This window comes from Gorilla gorilla, chromosome 4, assembly GCF_029281585.2.
Source record: "Gorilla gorilla gorilla isolate KB3781 chromosome 4, NHGRI_mGorGor1-v2.1_pri, whole genome shotgun sequence".
In the NCBI taxonomy this organism is placed as follows: domain Eukaryota; kingdom Metazoa; phylum Chordata; class Mammalia; order Primates; family Hominidae; genus Gorilla; species Gorilla gorilla.
The window spans coordinates 180,344,113-180,361,613 of record NC_073228.2 but is presented as its reverse complement, the minus strand read 5'-3'; the positions used below and the strand labels follow the sequence as shown (position 1 = coordinate 180,361,613).

Genomic DNA, 17,501 nt, shown 5'->3' with positions numbered 1-17,501 from the left:
CTGAGGTTTTTGGCATGAGCCACCGCAACCAGGCCCACCTCAGTTGCTCAATCAATAAAATGGTAATAAACCGGGCTCAGTGACTTATGCCTGTAATCCCAGCATTTTGCGAGGCTGAGTTGAGAGGGTTGCTTGAGGCCAACAGTTCAAAATTGGCCTGGACAATAAGCGAGACTCTGTTTCTATGAAAAATAAATTTTAAAAATTAGCCAAATTAGCCAGGCATGGTGGCACGCATCTTTAGTCTTAGCTACTTAGGAGGCCAAGGCGGGTGGATCGCTTGAGCTCGGGAGTTCAAGACCAGCCTGGGCAACATGGAAAAACCCCATCTCTACAAAAATAAAAAAATTAACCAGGCATGGTGGCATATGCCTATAGTCCCAACTACTCAGGAGGCTGAGGCAGGAGGATCGCTTGAGCCTGGGAGGTTGAGTCTGCAGTGAGCCACGATGGCACTATTGCACTGCAGCCTGGGTGACAAAGGGAGACCCTGTCTCAAAAATAAATAAATCAATAGATAAATAAATAAAAACAAAATGGTAATAACCATCCCAACCTTGGCGGATGCCCTGATGTGCAATAGACACCAGCAATGCTGATTTTCACCCCTTCCCTTTGCTTTTCAATGCTGGCAGGGAGACAGGAGGGTTTCAGGTGGGACTTTATGAGTGACAATTAGAGCTGACATTCACTGATACTGTCTATAGGTCAGGCACTCTACTAATCACTTTCCATTCATTAACTCACTTAATCTTTAACCTTTTTCACCCCCGTTTTATAGATGAGGAGCCTGAGTGCCTAGGGAGGTTGAGTAATTGCCTGGGGCCATACGAGTGAGCGGGATTGTAACCCAGGCAGTCTGGCTGCAGAGGGCAGAAGTGTGACTCAAGCTGGAGGGGCTGGCCATCGGCTTGGGAGGCCCCCGGGCCCATCCTGGCTAAGCGAGGCCTTACCTCCACAGTGATGGTGACATTGACTTTGGTGCTGAGGACAGGCTCGCCACAGTCAGACACAAGCACTGTCAGCACAATGCGGCCCTCCAGGGCGGGGTCGATGGCCTCTCTGTCCAGGGGCCCCAGGTTTCTGAGGAGCCCTGTGTCAGGGTCCAAGGAGAAGTTGTGGCTGTAGGGGCCAGGCAGCAGGTTGAAGAGCAGACGGCTGTTGTTGGTGCCCGGCTCATCATTGTCGTGGGCCTGTGCAGGTAAGCAGGGGTTGGTCATCGGCCATCGGCATTCCCAGCCCCCAGCCCCTCCGATGCAGCCAGACCCTCCTCTCCAGCGCTGGCCCACGCAGGCAGTAATCAGGCCTGGAGCCCCTGGGCCCATCTCCCAGCCCCAGTTTCCCATCTAAGAGGCTCAGGTCAGCAGTTTGCAAGAGCTTCTGAGATCTTCAGCACTGAGGCCATTCTTTCATCTCACAAACGGCCACTGTGGACCTACGTGCCCAGCCCCGTTCCAGGTGCAAAGAAAGAATAGAGCCGTCATCAAGACAGGCCCTTTTGCTACTGATATTCTAGCAGGAAGGGGGATACGGGGGCAGGAAATTGTAGACATTCAAAGAAAGTTTCAAACTCATAAGTGTGAAGTCCAGCAAGATTCTCATTTTCCCATAATGACTACTTCAGTGCTATATACATATTTTTTCTTTTTTCTTTCATACAGTTTCACTCTTGTTGCCCAGGCTGGAGTGCAATGGTGCGATCTCTCTTGCTCACTGCAAACTCCTTCTCCTGGGTTCAAGCGATTCTCCTGCCTCAGCCTCCTAAGTAGCTGGGATTACAGGCGCCCACCACCACACCAGGCTAATTTTTTGTATTTTTTAGTAGAGATGGGGTTTCACCATGTTGGCCAGGCTGGTCTTGAACTCCTAACCTCAGGTGATCCACCTGCCTCAGCTTCCCAAAGTGCTGGGATTACATACAGGCGTGAGCCACCACGTCTGGCCCTTCTTTTGTTTCGTTTTGTTTTCTTTTTTTTTTCTTTCTTTTTTTTTTTTTTTTTGAGGTGGAGTCTCACTCTGTTGCCCAGAGTGGAGCGCAGTGGCATGATCTCAGCTCACTGCAGCTTCCAATTCCTGGATTCAAGTGATTCTCCTGCCTCAGCCTCCTAAGTAGCTGGGATTACAGGCATGCACCACCACACCCAGCTAATTTTTGTAATTTTAGTAGAGATGGGGTTTCGCTATGTTGGCCAGGCTGGTTTCGAACTCCTGATCTCAAGTGATCCACCCACCTCGGCCTCCCAAAGTGCTGGGATTACAGGCGGGAGCCACCATGCCCGGCCGTCAGTGCTATATGTTTTAAATAGCTGATTCTTCACCCACTTTGTATGTCTGTGAGTGCGTGTGTGAGTGTGTGTGAGTGCGTGTGTGAGTGTGTGTGTGAGTGCGTGAGTGCGTGTGTGAGTGTGTGTGTGTGTGTTCTTGCCCTGCGAGGGCCCTGAAGGCATGCTTGGTTTGTCTTTGGGGTGAACCAGCGTGGATAACACAGCGGGTTCCTCTGTGCCGCCAGGCCTTTGCAGGTTCCGTTCCCTCACCCCGATGCCCCCCACACCTTCCCTGCCTGACTCCAGGCCAGGTTGGCGCTTCCTCTGGGCCTCAACATAGCACAGGTGACACCGCTGGGTGACCGTCTGACGCCCTCTTCCTAACTGGGAGCTGCTTGGGGGCAGGAATGGTGGTGGACTCATCTCTGAGGACCCAGGGCCCAGCCAAAGACTGGGTAAGCGCTCAGCAAACGTGGCCTTGAATCCAGAGTGGGAACACTCTGACTCAACCAATTCTTTCCTTCCTCCCAGCCAGTCTCCACCTTCAGCTCCTCCATTTCATTCTGCTGGGACCTTGTTTATTACATGCATCCTTTGAAAGCAGCTGGAGATGTTTTTTTTTTCCAAAAGCCTCATCCTGTCTGCTCATCCCTTGGTGCCCTGAACTCAGGCCAGTTAATTCATCAAGTGCTTCCTGGGGCTCACGCTGGGCACCACAGTTAACAGCAGCCGAACAGAAATGCTCCTGCCCCAAGGAGCTCACAGACCAGGGGAGAAGTGCCAAGCAGGAAGGAGGAAAGGCCAAAGCTTCAGGGCCAGAGAGGTCTGGGCTGCAGCCCCAGCGCCATCATTTACTGGCTGTGTAACCACAGAAAATCACTTAACCTTTCTGAGCCTGTTGTCTCCTGCGAAATGGGAACTATTGGACCGCCTGCTTCCAAAGCTGGTCAAGAGATCAGGGATAGGAACATGCTCTGGAAACTACATAGTCCTGGAAAGACGGGAGGGCTCTGTGGCCACCAGATTGTCACTCTGAGGACCTGGTTTCTCACTTCTCACAGGATGCCTCAGGGGCGAAGCTTCCGAACTCCTCAGGATGAGGGAGGAAGCTACTCCCCGGTGTTTCTCTGGAGTCACTAGTGGGTTTTTATCTCATGAACTCTGAACCTGGCCACTGATCTCATTTCCTTTTTTGCTTTGGCCACCACGAAGCTCAGATCAGAATTTGCAGCTCACTCCAAGCAATTCTGTAGCACTGGGTTCTAATTTTACCTTTGTGCCCTTTAACAAATGCCACCTTTATTTTCTCTTTTTTCTTATTTCTTTCATATTTTTATCTTACTATTTATCTAAGCCACCTCAAGTCCTTTTTGGAGTGGGGCAGGTGGGTAAATAAAAAAGAAGTGTATGTTTTTGAGGGATTTCTCTGTGGCAGGCCCAGTGCTGAGCTCCTCACACAAGTCATTAAATTATTCCCCAATGACCTTGAGAGTAAGGCTATAATTTTCTTCATTTCCTGGGAGGAAACAGAGACTCTGAGTGACTGTCTCAGAGCCACACAGCGGAGCCCCGACTTTACCCAGGGCCAGCATGCCCACAGAGCAGGCTTGGTCCCCTCCCCCAGCCTCACCCACCAGGTCCAGGCAGGCTCACACCTGGATGGTCACGGAGACATTGCCCTCCTCCTCCTGGACGAAGATGTTGTAGGAGCCGCTAACCACGGGTGCGTTGTCGTTGATGTCCAGCAGGTGGATCTGCAGTGTGGTGGAGGAGGACAGATTCCCGCCGTCTGTGGCCTGCAGCGTCAGGTAGTACACGGCCTGGCTCTCCCGGTCCAGCAGCTCACCGTTCCTCACCATCACCGTCCCTGAGACGGGATCCACTTGGAAGAGGTCTGCCCTGCTCAGAGGGGCCAGGTTCAGCAAATAGAGACACAGGATGCCCATTTCAGTGTGAATTTCAGATATACAACAACAAATATTTCAGCATATCCCATGCAGTAAATGCAACATATTCATTATTTCAAAAAGTCATTCCTTGTTTATCTGAAATTGAAATGTAACTGAGTGCCTTCGGTCTTCCCCAGCTATTCTATCTCTGCAGAGAGGCAGAGAGGTGGGCCTGGGCCCTGCTCACCCACCTGCCTACGGCCCACCCTGAGCCCTTACCCATTTCCTGGGAGCAGGCTGTAGGTAATTTGGCCCCACGCGCCCGTGTCTGGGTCCGTGGCCTGTGAGGCAGAGACACGGCAGGGTGCTGTGTGGAGGCGATGCACGCACCGCCACCCATGCAGCTTGTGGGGACAGAGCTGTCGTGCTTCCTCACACAAAGGGAGAATCCCCAGCACACTCAGATTCACTCATGGCCACCCCCATCTCACACATACACACACTCACACACACTCTCACACTCACACATGCACGCCCGCTTGCTGGGACCCCACAGCCCCACTGGGTCCACATCACTCACGTGGATGCTGTCGGTGACCACAGAGCCGGTGGCGCTGTGCTCTGGCACCGTGAGGACGTACAAGCTCTGGGGAAACGTGGGCCTGTGGTCATTAATGTCTCTAAGGTGGATGGTCACCATGGCGACGGAGAAGTTCTGGCTGACGGAGTCTGTGGCCACAACCTGGGGGCAGGGGAGGAGGCAGCAGCTATGGGGCCCAAGTGCCCCTCGGCTTCTGCCCCTGGCACCCCGGAGCAGCCCTCACCTGCACCGCCATCGCCGTCTGCCTCTCATAGTCCACCAGCGCGGATACTCTCACCAGCACCTGAACGGAGGCTGAGCCCGCTGCCCGCTCCGGGGAGACGCTGAAGGCTTCTGCATCGGGGCCCCCCAGCGACAACAGGAAGGTGCCATTGCTGCCCTGTAAAGATGGGCTGTCTAGCAGGGACCTGTCCCCCTGCTCTGCCCACCTGCATCTTCCCCCAGTCCCCAGGCTTCTATCTCCGGACGCCCCGCCCGATGAGGTCCCATGGAAGGGGGCTCTCAAAAGACTGAGAGAGAAGGTGCAGGAGGCTGGGCTGGTCACCAGTCCCTGCAAATGCGGGCTCGGTAGAAGACAGCTCCCTAGGCACTGTGGGTCCCAGACCTGGGCTGGAGCCTGGACACACACCCCTCACTCCTGTCAACTGTCCCTCCCACCCACCCTTCACATCCCCCACCCCCAGCCCCCACAGCAACACCAAACACCACTCACACCCTACGTCACCCCACTGGCCAGTGCCACCCTTCTGGCCAACCTAACCCCACCCGACACTGTCCTCCACGCAACATTCCCACCCCCTCAGTATCACCTAACACCACACACCCTCCAGAGTTACTCATCCTTCAGTGCCACCGTGTTACCCACCTCTCACTGCAGCCTCCACTTAAGAGTGCCTCCCATGGCTGGGCGCAGTGGCTCACACCTGCAATCCCAGCACTTTGGGAGGCCAAGGTAGGTGGATCACTTGAGGTCAGGAGTTCAAGACCAACCTGGCCAACATGGTGAAACTCCATCTCTACTAAAAACACAAAAATTAGCTGAGCGAGGTGGTGCACACCTGTAATCACAGCTACTTGGGAGGCTGAGGCAGGAGAATCCCTTCAACCTGGGAGGCAGAGGTTGCAGTGGGCCAAGATTGGGCCATTGCACTCCAGCCTCGGTGACAGAGCGAAATTCCATCTCAAAAAAAAAAAAAGAGCACCCTCCCACCTCACACCCTCAGACCACTTGTCCCAACACTGCTCAGCCTCCCCCAGTTCCCAGGACTACCCAAATCATGGCCGCCCAATGCCAGGAGACCTCGCCAGCCACCCATCACCACGGACAATGATGTTCTACTCAGCATCATCTGACGTTCAACGTCAGCCTCCACTCAGCATGGCCTTCTATTCAGCCCCACACGGATCGCCCAGAGGATGATACTGCTTACCAACACAGGCTTCCAGAGAGCACCCAGCACGCCCATTCTCCGCCATCACACCCTGCACCACCAGCACCGCCACCCAGCACCACATGACACCGTCACTCGATCCAGGCTCCCACTGGCTTCCCCCAGCCACCCCCGCCCACACCCATGCCACCACGCCTGCCTTGTCCGGGTCGTAGACCACCATGGTGAGGTCATCGATGGGGATGTGGGGGGAGGCATGCTCGTCCACGTAGCCAGTGAAGTTCACTTGGGCCTCTTCAGGGGTGAAGGTGCAGGCTGGGAGGCTGCAGTTGTAAAACTCAGGTTTGTGGTCATTGACGTCCATCACTCTCACTGTCACCCAGATGCTCACCTTGGCCTCCTGCCCGTAGATGTTGAGGTGTGTCTCGGTGGCCTGAGGCACAGAGCAGAGGGCAGAGGTCAGAGAGCCAGTGCTCAGAGAGAGAGATCAAAGGCCAGAGGTTAGAGAGCAGGGTTCTGACAGGGGTGGTGGGGCCTTTGCTCACCGTGACCTGCAGCTGCACCTCCTCATCCTCCTCCAGCAGCTGCTCACGGTCCAGGGAGCCGTTGACCCTGATCACCCCATCTGCCCCGATGTCAAACCAGCCGGGCCGCGTGGAGTCTGGCAAGGAGAAAGGCGGAACAGCTGGAACAGCTGCTCCAGTGGCTCTGACGAAGCCCCAGGCCCATTGCCTCCAGGGGCTCTGACGGAGACCCCACCCCGGCCCCGGCCCAGCCCTGGCCTGGGGACACCCCGTTCTCACAGGAGATGCTGTAGATCACAGGGTCATTGATGCCTTTGTCGCCATCCACAGCCTCCACCGTCAGCACCGAGGTTCCCTGGAATGGGGCCTGGTCAGTGCTCCTCAAACTTCCCCGCCTCCCGCCTCCACCCACACCCCACAGGTCCCCCGTGCACCTTGGCTGCATCCTCAGCCACAGAGGCCGAGTAAAACTCCCTGACAAACTGGGGGTCAAGGTCAGGCTGGTCCACCACGGAGATGGACAGGAAGACAGGCAGGGAGCACTGGATGGTGAAGGTGTTGTGGTACATGCCGCCCAAGTCCTGCGGGGAGATGGCCACCCGTGAGCTGGCGCCGTGGGTCCTAGGCCCGCCTGCCGGCACCCCCACTCACACAGGCCTTCAGCTCCAGCTGGTAGAAAGCGCTCTTGTTGTTGTAGCTGAGGCTGCCATTGAGGACGATGGAGCCATTGGCCAGGATCCGGAAGAGATGCTCGCTGTCCCCAGTGCTAGGGATGACCTGGGGCAGAGCAGACTTGGGTCAGGCTCCCTAGGGACAGCCCTGCACCAAGGACCCCACTCTGAGCAACGCAGGGAAGGTCCCAGCTCTGCCACTGACCAGTCACGCCACTGGCACCAGGTCATATGATCTCTATGAGCCTCAGTTTCCAGCTCCAGGAAATGGGGCTGGTGACAACCCTCAGTGGGTTGAAAGGAGGATCCAATAAGATGCAATCGGCCCTCCATCTCTGTGGCTTCCACATCCACAGATTTGACCAGCCACAGATCAAAACTGTAGCTAGGCTCACTCACAATGGTTGCGTCTGTACTGAAGGTGTACAAACCTTTTCCCTTGCCATGATTCCCTAAACAATATAGCATAACATGCTATATTTACATAGTATTTGCACTGCGTTGGTATTGGAGGTAACCTAGAGGTGATTTAAAGCACACAGGAGGATGTGTCTAGGTTACATGCAAATACTACCCCGTTGCATGTCAGGGACTTGAGCAGCCATGGATTTTGGTGTCCTCAGGGATCCTGGAGCCAAGTCCCCACGGATACCAAGGGGCGACTATACGGTATGTGCCAGGCACGTGGTTGGTGCTCGGTAAATGGCGCTATCAACAGCAAGTCTGTTTCCATGAGAAATGGGTTTACACACCCCTTATTGTCTGTGGAATTTGGACAAGACCTGGGAGCAGGCGGGCAGGAAGAAGGGTCTGGTCTGCAGCAGGCACCCTCTTTAGGCAAGCGGGCAAGGCGAGGTTTCCGGGGAGGGGGGCTGGTGGCCAGAGAACGGTTTGGGGACCAGGGCTGGGCCAAGGCAGGACCAATGTCCCCACCCCAACGTTCAGGCCCTGTGGGTTGTCTGTGGAGATGCTGCCCCCTGGCGGTCACAAAGGCGGTCAGGGCCCCCTTCACACTCACCTTCTCTATGGAGTACACGACCATGCCTGCAGACCCCATGTCTTTATCCACGGCCAGCACGGAGAACACCACACTGCCCACGGGCAGGGTCTGCAGGGAGGGACTCGTCACCTACGAGCTCAAATCCAGCTCCTCCTCTCCCTTGTCCGTCAGTGCCCCCCTGAGCTTCAGTGTCCTCAGCTGTGCACTCATGGGGACAGGGTTCCCCTGTCCTTCCCACCAGGGCCGCGGGTGGAAGGCAGCTGGGGGTGCGGGGCGGCAGAGAGGATCTCCCTCCTCCCCTCCCCACACAGCCTCTCCACCAGCTAAGCTGCCTTCTGATTGTCGGAGCCCCTCAGAACCAGGATGAGGGATCATTCTAGAGCCCAGCCTCACTGTGCCACTGTGCACTCAGACATCCCATGTGCTCTCTACAGCCTATAGCCATGGGTTTCAAACAGCGCCCTACAGAGCTGGAGGCTTCTTTGGGGAGTACTCTGCTCCTGGGCTCCTGTACACACCAACTCTACCTCCTTTTTTTTTTTTTTTCCTGAGATGGAGTTTCACTCTTTCGCCCAGGCTGGAGCGAAGGGGCACAATCTCGGCTCATTGTAACCTCTGCCCCCTGGGTTTAAGCGATTCTCTTGCCTCAGCCTCCCCAGTAGGTGGGATTATAGGCGCCCACCACCGTGCCTAGCTAATTTTTTTTTTTTTTTTTGTATTTTTAATAGAGACAGGGTTTCACCGTGTTGGCCAGGCTGGTGTCGAACTCCTGACCTCAGGTGATCCACCCGCCTCAGCCTCCCAAAGTACTAGGATTATAGGTGTGAGCCACCGCGCCCAGCCACGACCTATACTTCCTAATGGTGGCCACAGAGATCTTTGAAAATCATGAATCAGACCACATCACTCTTGTCCTTCAAATCCCCCAAGAATCCCCCCATTCTGCCCAGATCACAGTCCAGACTCCTTCGAGCCTGGGCTGCCACCCGCCTCTCTGACCTGACCTCCTCCTCACCCTCCCCCTCCAGCCACACTGGCTGAGCTTGTTCCTGCCTCAGGGCTTTGCACCTGTTGTTCCCCCTGCCTGGAGCACCCCTTCCTGGAGCATCCCCTGCCAGCTCCTTCTTGCCATTCAGGTCTCTCTGTTCAGATGCCCTCAACTCAGAGAGGCCTTTCCTGACCCTTCAACCTAAAGCAGCTCCCGCTGCAGTCACTTCCTTCACTTTGCCTTGTCTCGTGCTCATTGTGGGGCTCACCGCCATCTGAAATCCATTCTGCTTATTTTGTTTCATTGGTTCCTGTCTGTGGCCTTCCCTAGAAGGTGAGCTGCTGAGAGTAGCAACCAGGTCTGTCTTGCTCCCCAGGTAACCTTAGCACCTAGACAGTGCCGGGTGCTGAGGCATTGCATCAGAGCCTCTCACATGGCTGTCCAGACCACACGTGTCTGGCCTGGCGTGGGGCCCCCCACCTGGAAGGTCTTTGCAGGCACATGGCAATGGAAGTTCAGGAGTGGTGGTATTTGCTGCCCAGTGACCATCAGGGAATCTCCTTTCCACCCATGTAGCTTAAGTGGAACTGTCCCCACTCCTCCCCCTTGCTGCGGGGAAGGCCCACGATGCAGACCTAACCCATGAGAGCCTTCCATACCCCTAAATTAGCTCAAGGATAGCACATGACCTAAAATGAGCCAATGAAAGTCAGCCCTGGGCTTTGGGCTGGAAAGATTGAGAAAGAGACGGTCTCCTCAATGTGAGCCTGTACTTTTTAATTTTTTAATTTTTTTATTATTTATTTATTTATTTATTTTTGAGATGGAGTTTTGTTCTTGTTGCCCAGGCTGGAGTGCAATGGTGCAATCTCGGCTCACTGCAACCTCTGCCTCCCAGGTTCAAGCAATTCTCCTGCCTCAGCCTCCTGAGTACCTGGGATTACAGGCATGCGCCACCACACCCGGCTAATTTTTTTTTTTTTTTTTTTTTCAGTAGAGACAGGGTTTCTCCGTGTTGGTCAGGCTGGTCTCGAACTCCCAACCTCAGGTGATCCGCCCGCCTCAGCCTCCCAAAGTGCTGGTATTACAGGAGTGAGCCACGGCACCAGGCGAGCCTGTACTTTTATCACCATGTGAGAGACTTGCCTCTCGTCCCCCAGGATGGAGGCAATAAGAGAAGCAGAGCTGAGAGGAGGAGAGAAACTCAAATCATATCTTGATGTGATTTGAGTACCTGGATCCAGCCATGCCTGAAGATACGATTTCAAATCAAATTTCACGATATGATTTGGCTCAAATCAAATCAAGATATGATTTGAGTACCTGGATCTAGCCATGCCTGAAGTCTGAGGTACCTCTAAATTTTTTAGATACACGAGGCCGGGCACAGTGGCTCACGCCTGTAATCCCAGCACTTTGGGAGGCCGAGGCGTGCGGATCATGAGGTCAGGAGATCGAGACCATCCTGGCTAATACGGTGAAACCCCATCTCTACTAAAAATGCAAAAAATTAGGCGGGCGAGGTGGCGGGCGCCTGTAGTCCCAGCTACTTGGGAGGCTGAGGCAGGAGAATGGCGTGAACCCAGGAGGCGGAGCTTGCAGTGAGCCGAGATCATGCCACTGCACTCCAGCCTGGGCAACAGAGCGAGACTCCGTCTAGACGAAAAAAATCAACTCCCTTTTTTTTTTTTGCTTTCATCACTGAAAGAATTCCTAACCTGACTGATTGCAAAATATTGCTGTAACCACTGTTTGTGGGGTTACATCCCCCTGGCTTTGGTTCTTGAAGCTGCACCTGCTAGGAGAGGTTTTTCCCAACCCTGAATGCCCCACTGACTGTCTCTGGCTCTTCCTACTCTGAGAAGCACTTTGGGATGCCCCCTGCCCCACAACCACATTAAGGCAGGTGTCACCTCGTTGATGCTGGTGGAGAAAGCAGTGTTCTGGAAAACGGGTGCGTTGTCGTTTCTGTCTTCCACAATCACCAGCATCTCCCTCTGCACCTACAAGTGAGAAAGCCCAGGGGACCCCAGACAATAGCATTTAAAACACCAGAAAAGTTGCAAGTATCATACAAAGAGCTGGTGTCCTTCATCAGGATCAACCTACTGTTTGGTCTCTCTTTCTCTCCATATGTTTTTGGGGGCTTTTTTTTTTTTTTTTTTTTTTTTTTTTTTTGTAGAGACCAGGTTCTCTCCATATGTTGTTTTCTGAACCATTTGAAAGTAAGTTGCAGGCATCATTAGTTAATTTTTTTTTTTTTTAGACAGAGTTTCATTCTTGTTACCCAGGCTGGAGTGCAATGGCGTGATCTCATCTCAATGCAACCTCCGCCTCCCAGGTTCAAGCGATTCTCCTGCCTCAGCCTCCTGAGTAGCTGGGATTACAGACATGTACCACCACACCCAGTTAGTTTTTTGTATTTAGTAAAGATGGGGTTTTACCATGTTGGTCAGGCTGCTCTTGAACTCCTGACCTCAGGTGATCTGCCCGCCTTGGCCTCCCAAAGTGCTGGGATTACAGGCGTGCACCACTACGCCAGCAGTTAATTTTTTAAATATAAAATATTGCCAGCCAGCCAGGCGCAGTGGCTCATGCCTGTGCACTTTGGGAGGCCAAGATGGGAGGATCACTTGAGCCCAAGAGTTCAAGACCAGCCTGGGCAATATGGTGAGACTCTGTCTCTACAAAAAATTTTAAAATTAGCTGAGTATGGTTGGTGAGCACCTGTAGTCCCAGCTACGCTGGAGGCTGAGTTAAGAGGATCGCTTGAGTCCAGGAGGTGGAGGCTGATGTGAGCTGTGATTGCACCACTGCACTCCAGCCTGGGCAAGAGTAAGATCCTAACTCAAAAAGATAAAATAAAAAGTTGGAAAAAAGTGCCTGTCCTATCACGGGAATGTGCACGTTCGCTTTGTTTGCCATAGTATAAAGCTGGGAACAACTATGTGGACACCAGAGGGGACCAGCTTAAGAGCGGTTCCCACCCTAGATATAGACGTTACAAAAATTGGGGATTTGTAAGACCCAGAGAGAGCTCTAAGCTCAATCGCTGAGTGGTCAAGGCAGCTTTCAAGACAATATAGACAGCTGGATTCCACTGGGTTTCAGAAAATACACCAAGAAGTACATGGAGGCATGTACCTCAGCGCTGAGGAGTGTCAAAGCATACAGTAACGGTCAACACTTCAGTGGGAGTGAGCTGGAAAGGATTTTCCAAGGGGACTTTAGTTTTATCTGTAATTTTTTTTTTTTTTTTTTTTGAGACGGAGTCTCGTGCTGTCACTCAGGCTGCAGTGAGGTGGTGCAATCTTGGCTCAGTACAACCTCCACCTCCCGAGTTCAAGCGATTCTTGTGCCTCAGCCTCCTGAGTAGTTGGAATTACAAGTGTGCACCAACATGCCCAGCTAATTTTTGTGTTTTTAGTAGAGATGGGGTTTCTCCATGTTGGCCAGGGTGGTCTTGAACCCCTGACCTCAGGTGATCTGCCCACCTCGGCCTCCCAAAGTGGGAAATAAGAGTGTAGTTGCAACATATTCAGCCAAAGCAGTTGAGAGTGATTTTGCCTCTGGAGCCCTGGGGTGGAGAGGTATTTGGCACTTTTCTAATCAATATTTATATACGTTAATAATACATTTAGGCCAGGTGCGGTGGCTCACGCCTGTAATCCCAGCACTCTGGGAGGCCGAGGTGGGCGGATCACAAGGTCAGGAGATCAAGACCATCCTGGCTAACACAGTGAAACCCCGTCTCTACTAAAAATACAAAAATTAGCCGGGCGTGGTGGCAGGCGCCTGTAGTCCCAGCTACTTGGGAGGCTGAGGCAGGAGAATGGCATGAACCCAGGAGGCGGAGCTTGCAGTGAGCCGAGATCGCACCACTGCACTCCAGCCTGGGCGACAGAGCGAGACTCCGTCTCAAAAAAAAAAAAAAACAACATTTAATTTATAATTAAAATATAACCAATATATTTATATGTAAACAAAAAAGCCCTCATATGATATAAATAATATATTTATATAATTTAAATAAATTTTAAACATACTAAAATCTTGGTAATATCATATGACAAAGAAATGAACTAGTATAATCTCGATATAAATAAACATTAAATTCGCTGTTAACTGGGGCACTGTCCGCTTGCCGGAGGTGGGGACACAATCAGGAATGGACTCTCGCAATCCCTGTCTACCCCCCTGCACCTCCCAACTCACCTGGATGTAGGGGTCGCTCACGGAGATGGTGACTTTGAATGTGTAGAGTGTCTGCAGCAGCCAGAGAGAAGGGGCCGGTGGTGAGCCCCTGCTGGGTGGGAGCACAGGGGGTGCCGCCACCAGGACGCGGGCTCCCGGGGCCCTCCCAGCACCCCCTCCGCGTCCTGTGCCCTCTCCGGCTGATGCTCTTTACCTCGTAGTCCAGTGCGCTGGCCAGCTTCACTTCCCCGGTTTTAGGAGTGACAGCGAAGAAGTAGGCGTTGGGGCCGCTCATCCCATAGGTCAGAGGGTCATTGTCCTGGTCTTCCGCTACCAACCAGAAGGCCTGGGCACCTGGGGATGGGACAGGGGCCACCCAGGGTCCACAGCCACCCTTTCAGTGCTGGTCTGGCCAAGCTGGCTGTGAGGCTGGGCTGGGCGCCTGGCTGCCCTGTACACAGGCTTGACTTGCCATCTGGGACCTCCCCAGCCATCAGCCAAGTCAGCAGCATCCTGACTTCCCTTGTGCCCAGTGACTCGAAGGGCACTGGACACAGTGCAGGGGGCGGGGGCTGTACCCAGGCATCTACCCCTCCCCTTGCCAAGCCTGTGGCCCTGCCCTCTCCAGAATACCAAGTTTCCATGACACAAGACTAGACGTGGCTGGTGTGAACCTTTCCACCTGCAGCATCTGGGTGCAGACTAGAGCTTTGGAGAGCCTTCCAGGACACCCCCTTTCTGCTCAAGTGAGCGAAAGCTGTGTCCAGTCTGCTGCTGGCCTCCTGAGAGCCCTAACTCTTGTACTGCATGCCTGGGCACAGCAGCAGGCTGGTCGCCCACTCCCTAGCCTGAAAGGAACTTTTTACAGATTCATCAACCCCACCCTATCCCTGAGCCCCCACCTCCTTTACCCATCCAGCCTCTGCTCCGACACCTCCACTGGCCCCGATATTCATTAGCAAGGACTTTCTTCTTTTCATGAAGATGCGTTTCCCTGGAGCTCCGCCACAGGGCTCTGAGGGCTTCAGCCACTGGCATGGGAGCCTACGTCCCCTGATACTTTCGTGGCCCACAAGAAAGTTGAATTTATTTTAAAAGCAGAAGGCCAGGTATGGTGGTTTACATCTGTAATCCCCGCACTCCGGGAGGCTAAGATGGGGGATGGCTTGAGCCTAGGAATTTGAGAGCTGCCTAGGCAACATAGCGAGACCCCCATCTATACAAAAAAATTTAAAAATTAGGCCAGGCGAGGTGGCTCATGCCTGTAATCCCAGCACTTTGAGAGGTGGAGGTGGGCGGATCACTTGAGATCAGGAGCTTGAAACCAGCTTGGCCGACATGGTGAAACCCCGTCTCTACTAAAAATACAAAAAATTAACCAGGCCTGGTGGCACGTGCCTATAATCCCAGCTACTGGGGAGGCTGAGGCAGGAGAATTGCTTGAACCCGGGAGGTGAAGGTTGCAGTGAGCTGAGATCGCACCACTGCACTCCAGCCTGGGCGACAGAGCGAGACTCCATCTCAAAAATAAATAAATTTAAAAATAAAAAATTAGCCAGGTGTAGTGGTGCACAGTGGCTCATGCCTGTAATCCCAGCACTTTGGGAAGCCGAGGTGGGAGAACTGCTTAAGCCCAGGAGTTTGAGACCAGCCTCAGCAATGTAGCAAAACCCTGTCTCTACTTTAAAAAATAAAATATTAGCTAGGCATGGTGGCACATGCCTGTAGTCCCAGCCACCTGGGAGGCTGAGGTGGGAGGATCGCTTGAGCCCAGGAGGTCGAGGCTGAAGTGAGCATGATCGCACCACTACAATCCAGCCTGGGGGACAGAGCCAGACCCTGTCTCAAAAAAAAAAAAAAAAAAAAAAAGTCCTGTGCACTCCTCCCTCTCCAGCCTCCATGGGATAGACATGAGAATAGCACTTGCCTATAGGGAGCAGAGATTGACTAGAACTGGACACAGGGAACTTTCTGGGGTGATGGAAATACTTTCTCTTGATCAGGGGATTGCTTGCACAGGTTTTGTATTTGTCAATACCCCTTGGTGTCTCTTGTTTCATCTGGCAGCTTTCAACATTCCTGGATTCCATTTTGCACTGCAACAAAGGCTGCGGCTTGTCCCCCAATATCCACTTGTCCCCCTTTTCTGAGAACAATGGAGCCCCAGATTTTGAGCTAGGCACACGGCCAACCAGAATGAAGGCCACATTTGCCAGGTTCCCTTGCAGCTAGGAGTGGGTCTGTGGCTTAGTTTTGGCCAAAGAGACAAAAGCAGAAGCAATGTGTGTAAAATCCAGAAAGGAAGAAGCCCTCTTGTCCCCTTCCTCCTTCTGCGGCTGGAATGGTTTCTCATCTGAGCCATCCTGGCCCATGTGGGTGGGACCAGTGCCTTAGGGAAGTCGGGCCACTGAGCCGGAAGAAGGCTGCGTGACCCCCGCCCCCTCAAGCCCTGCAGGGAGGGCAGCCTGATGGGACACGCCCCCACAGCTCCGTCCGGGCTCCTGGAGGGGCGGTAATTCACCTCCGCCTTGTTTGCATCTCTGTTATTTGGGGTCCCAACCAACCCGGCCACCTATGGTTTCTACTTCCCCCATCTATATCCTGCCTTCTGGGAATGTGGTATCTAGGCCCCCTGGCTCCTTCCAAAATAATGTTTCCCAAACTTCATTCGTTCCTGCACCGCTGCCATGACCTTTGCTGTGACTTTTGCCGTGACCATTGCTATGCCTGTGTTCTGTTCCTGGTGCTCATTCCTTAAATTGACTTTCCATCTCATGTAAAGACATTTACTTTAAAAGCAAACTTTACATCTCAAAACCCATCTCACCTGCCATAGATAGAAAGTAACTTTACAAATAAAAACAAAGCAAAGTGAGTCATTAGCTTCTGTGAAAGGGTCTGAGCCTGACACCTGCTCTCCCTTTAAAAAAAAAAAAAAAAGCCAGCGTGGGAGTGGGAGAGATTAGCCAGTGTGAGGAAGGAGGAGGAAGCGTGGCCCAAGGGGATCCTCCAGTCAGAGACTGAAAGCGATGGGCAATGGGGGAGGCCGGATGATTTGGCGCTGGTGTGAGGGCCCCTGGAGGTGTGTCTCACACCTTTGAGGACACTGCTCTTGACCCAGAAGCTGAAGAGAAGAAAACAAACTTCTGGAATCAAAGGAGCTCCCTTCAGTCCCTCTTTGTCCCACAATAAGCCGTGGAGTTGCAGGGATGGTGGGGGCTCCAGAGGGCACCCCAGGACTTTCTTGTGGGTCAGGACCTGACATGGGGCAGACACAGGGACCGGGACTCACCCACAGGCAGGTCCTCAGGCAGAATCACTGACGTCATGTTGGCTAGGAACTTCGGGGCCACGTTGGCTGCCACTGTAGGGACACAGAGTGCTGGAACATCGGGACACCCCTGCAAAACCCCATCCCTACCTGCTCCCCTGGGAGCACACACTAGTCCTTATGGCCACCCAGGCCACCCGTCCAGGCCTGGATTCCTCCCCAGGCCTCCCCAGCTTAGCCAAGCACAGGGCTGGCCCATAGGAGCTGGTGTTTGCTCATGAGGGATCCCCCTCCTTTCCGGAGGGTCCTGCCAAGGGTCTCTAGGTTAGGGCTGCGTGGCTGGGGAGGGGAGACACCTACCAGACACCACGAGGGCAGGAAGGAGGACGCAGGACAGCCATAGCTGGGCCATCACATCCGCAGGGGCCTAAGGGAAGAGGTCAGGGAATGGCTCCTGGACTCAGGCCTCCCTCCTTTTGGCAGACTCCCATCTGCCTGGGTCTGACCCAAGCCCACCCACCACTGCTGCTTAGTAGTTCTCCCCCAGGGCCTCTATCATCCTCTGTCCATTTTCCACGTGCTCTAGGGTCAAGGGAACCAAGCGGGAGGCCAGGTGGGGTGGGGGTGAGCACAATGCCTGAACCTGAATCCAGGACGCACCATGCACCAGGAACTGCTCCAAGGCACTAGACGTGCAGTTGTGTTATT

The 17,501-nt window shown here is 53.5% G+C and overlaps 1 protein-coding gene across 1 annotated transcript in view; it reads right to left on the bottom strand.

The window, feature by feature from the left end:
- The window catches only part of CDHR2 (cadherin related family member 2), a 29,897-nt gene extending 12,670 nt beyond the window's left edge, over positions 1-17,227 (bottom strand). Inside the window, exons 1-16 of the mRNA XM_019027877.4 lie at positions 17,154-17,227; positions 16,815-16,886; positions 13,737-13,876; positions 13,544-13,594; positions 11,242-11,331; positions 8,359-8,448; positions 7,321-7,446; positions 7,104-7,250; positions 6,949-7,024; positions 6,691-6,806; positions 6,345-6,578; positions 4,978-5,133; positions 4,734-4,895; positions 4,433-4,494; positions 3,920-4,163; positions 954-1,193 (exon numbers count right to left, since the gene is read on the bottom strand). Coding sequence (XP_018883422.3) covers positions 954-1,193; positions 3,920-4,163; positions 4,433-4,494; positions 4,734-4,895; positions 4,978-5,133; positions 6,345-6,578; positions 6,691-6,806; positions 6,949-7,024; positions 7,104-7,250; positions 7,321-7,446; positions 8,359-8,448; positions 11,242-11,331; positions 13,544-13,594; positions 13,737-13,876; positions 16,815-16,886; positions 17,154-17,205 — 2,058 coding nt within the window. The 5' untranslated portion in view covers positions 17,206-17,227. The remainder of the gene's footprint in view (positions 1-953; positions 1,194-3,919; positions 4,164-4,432; positions 4,495-4,733; positions 4,896-4,977; positions 5,134-6,344; positions 6,579-6,690; positions 6,807-6,948; positions 7,025-7,103; positions 7,251-7,320; positions 7,447-8,358; positions 8,449-11,241; positions 11,332-13,543; positions 13,595-13,736; positions 13,877-16,814; positions 16,887-17,153) is intronic.
- Between the last annotated feature and the right edge of the window lie 274 nt (positions 17,228-17,501).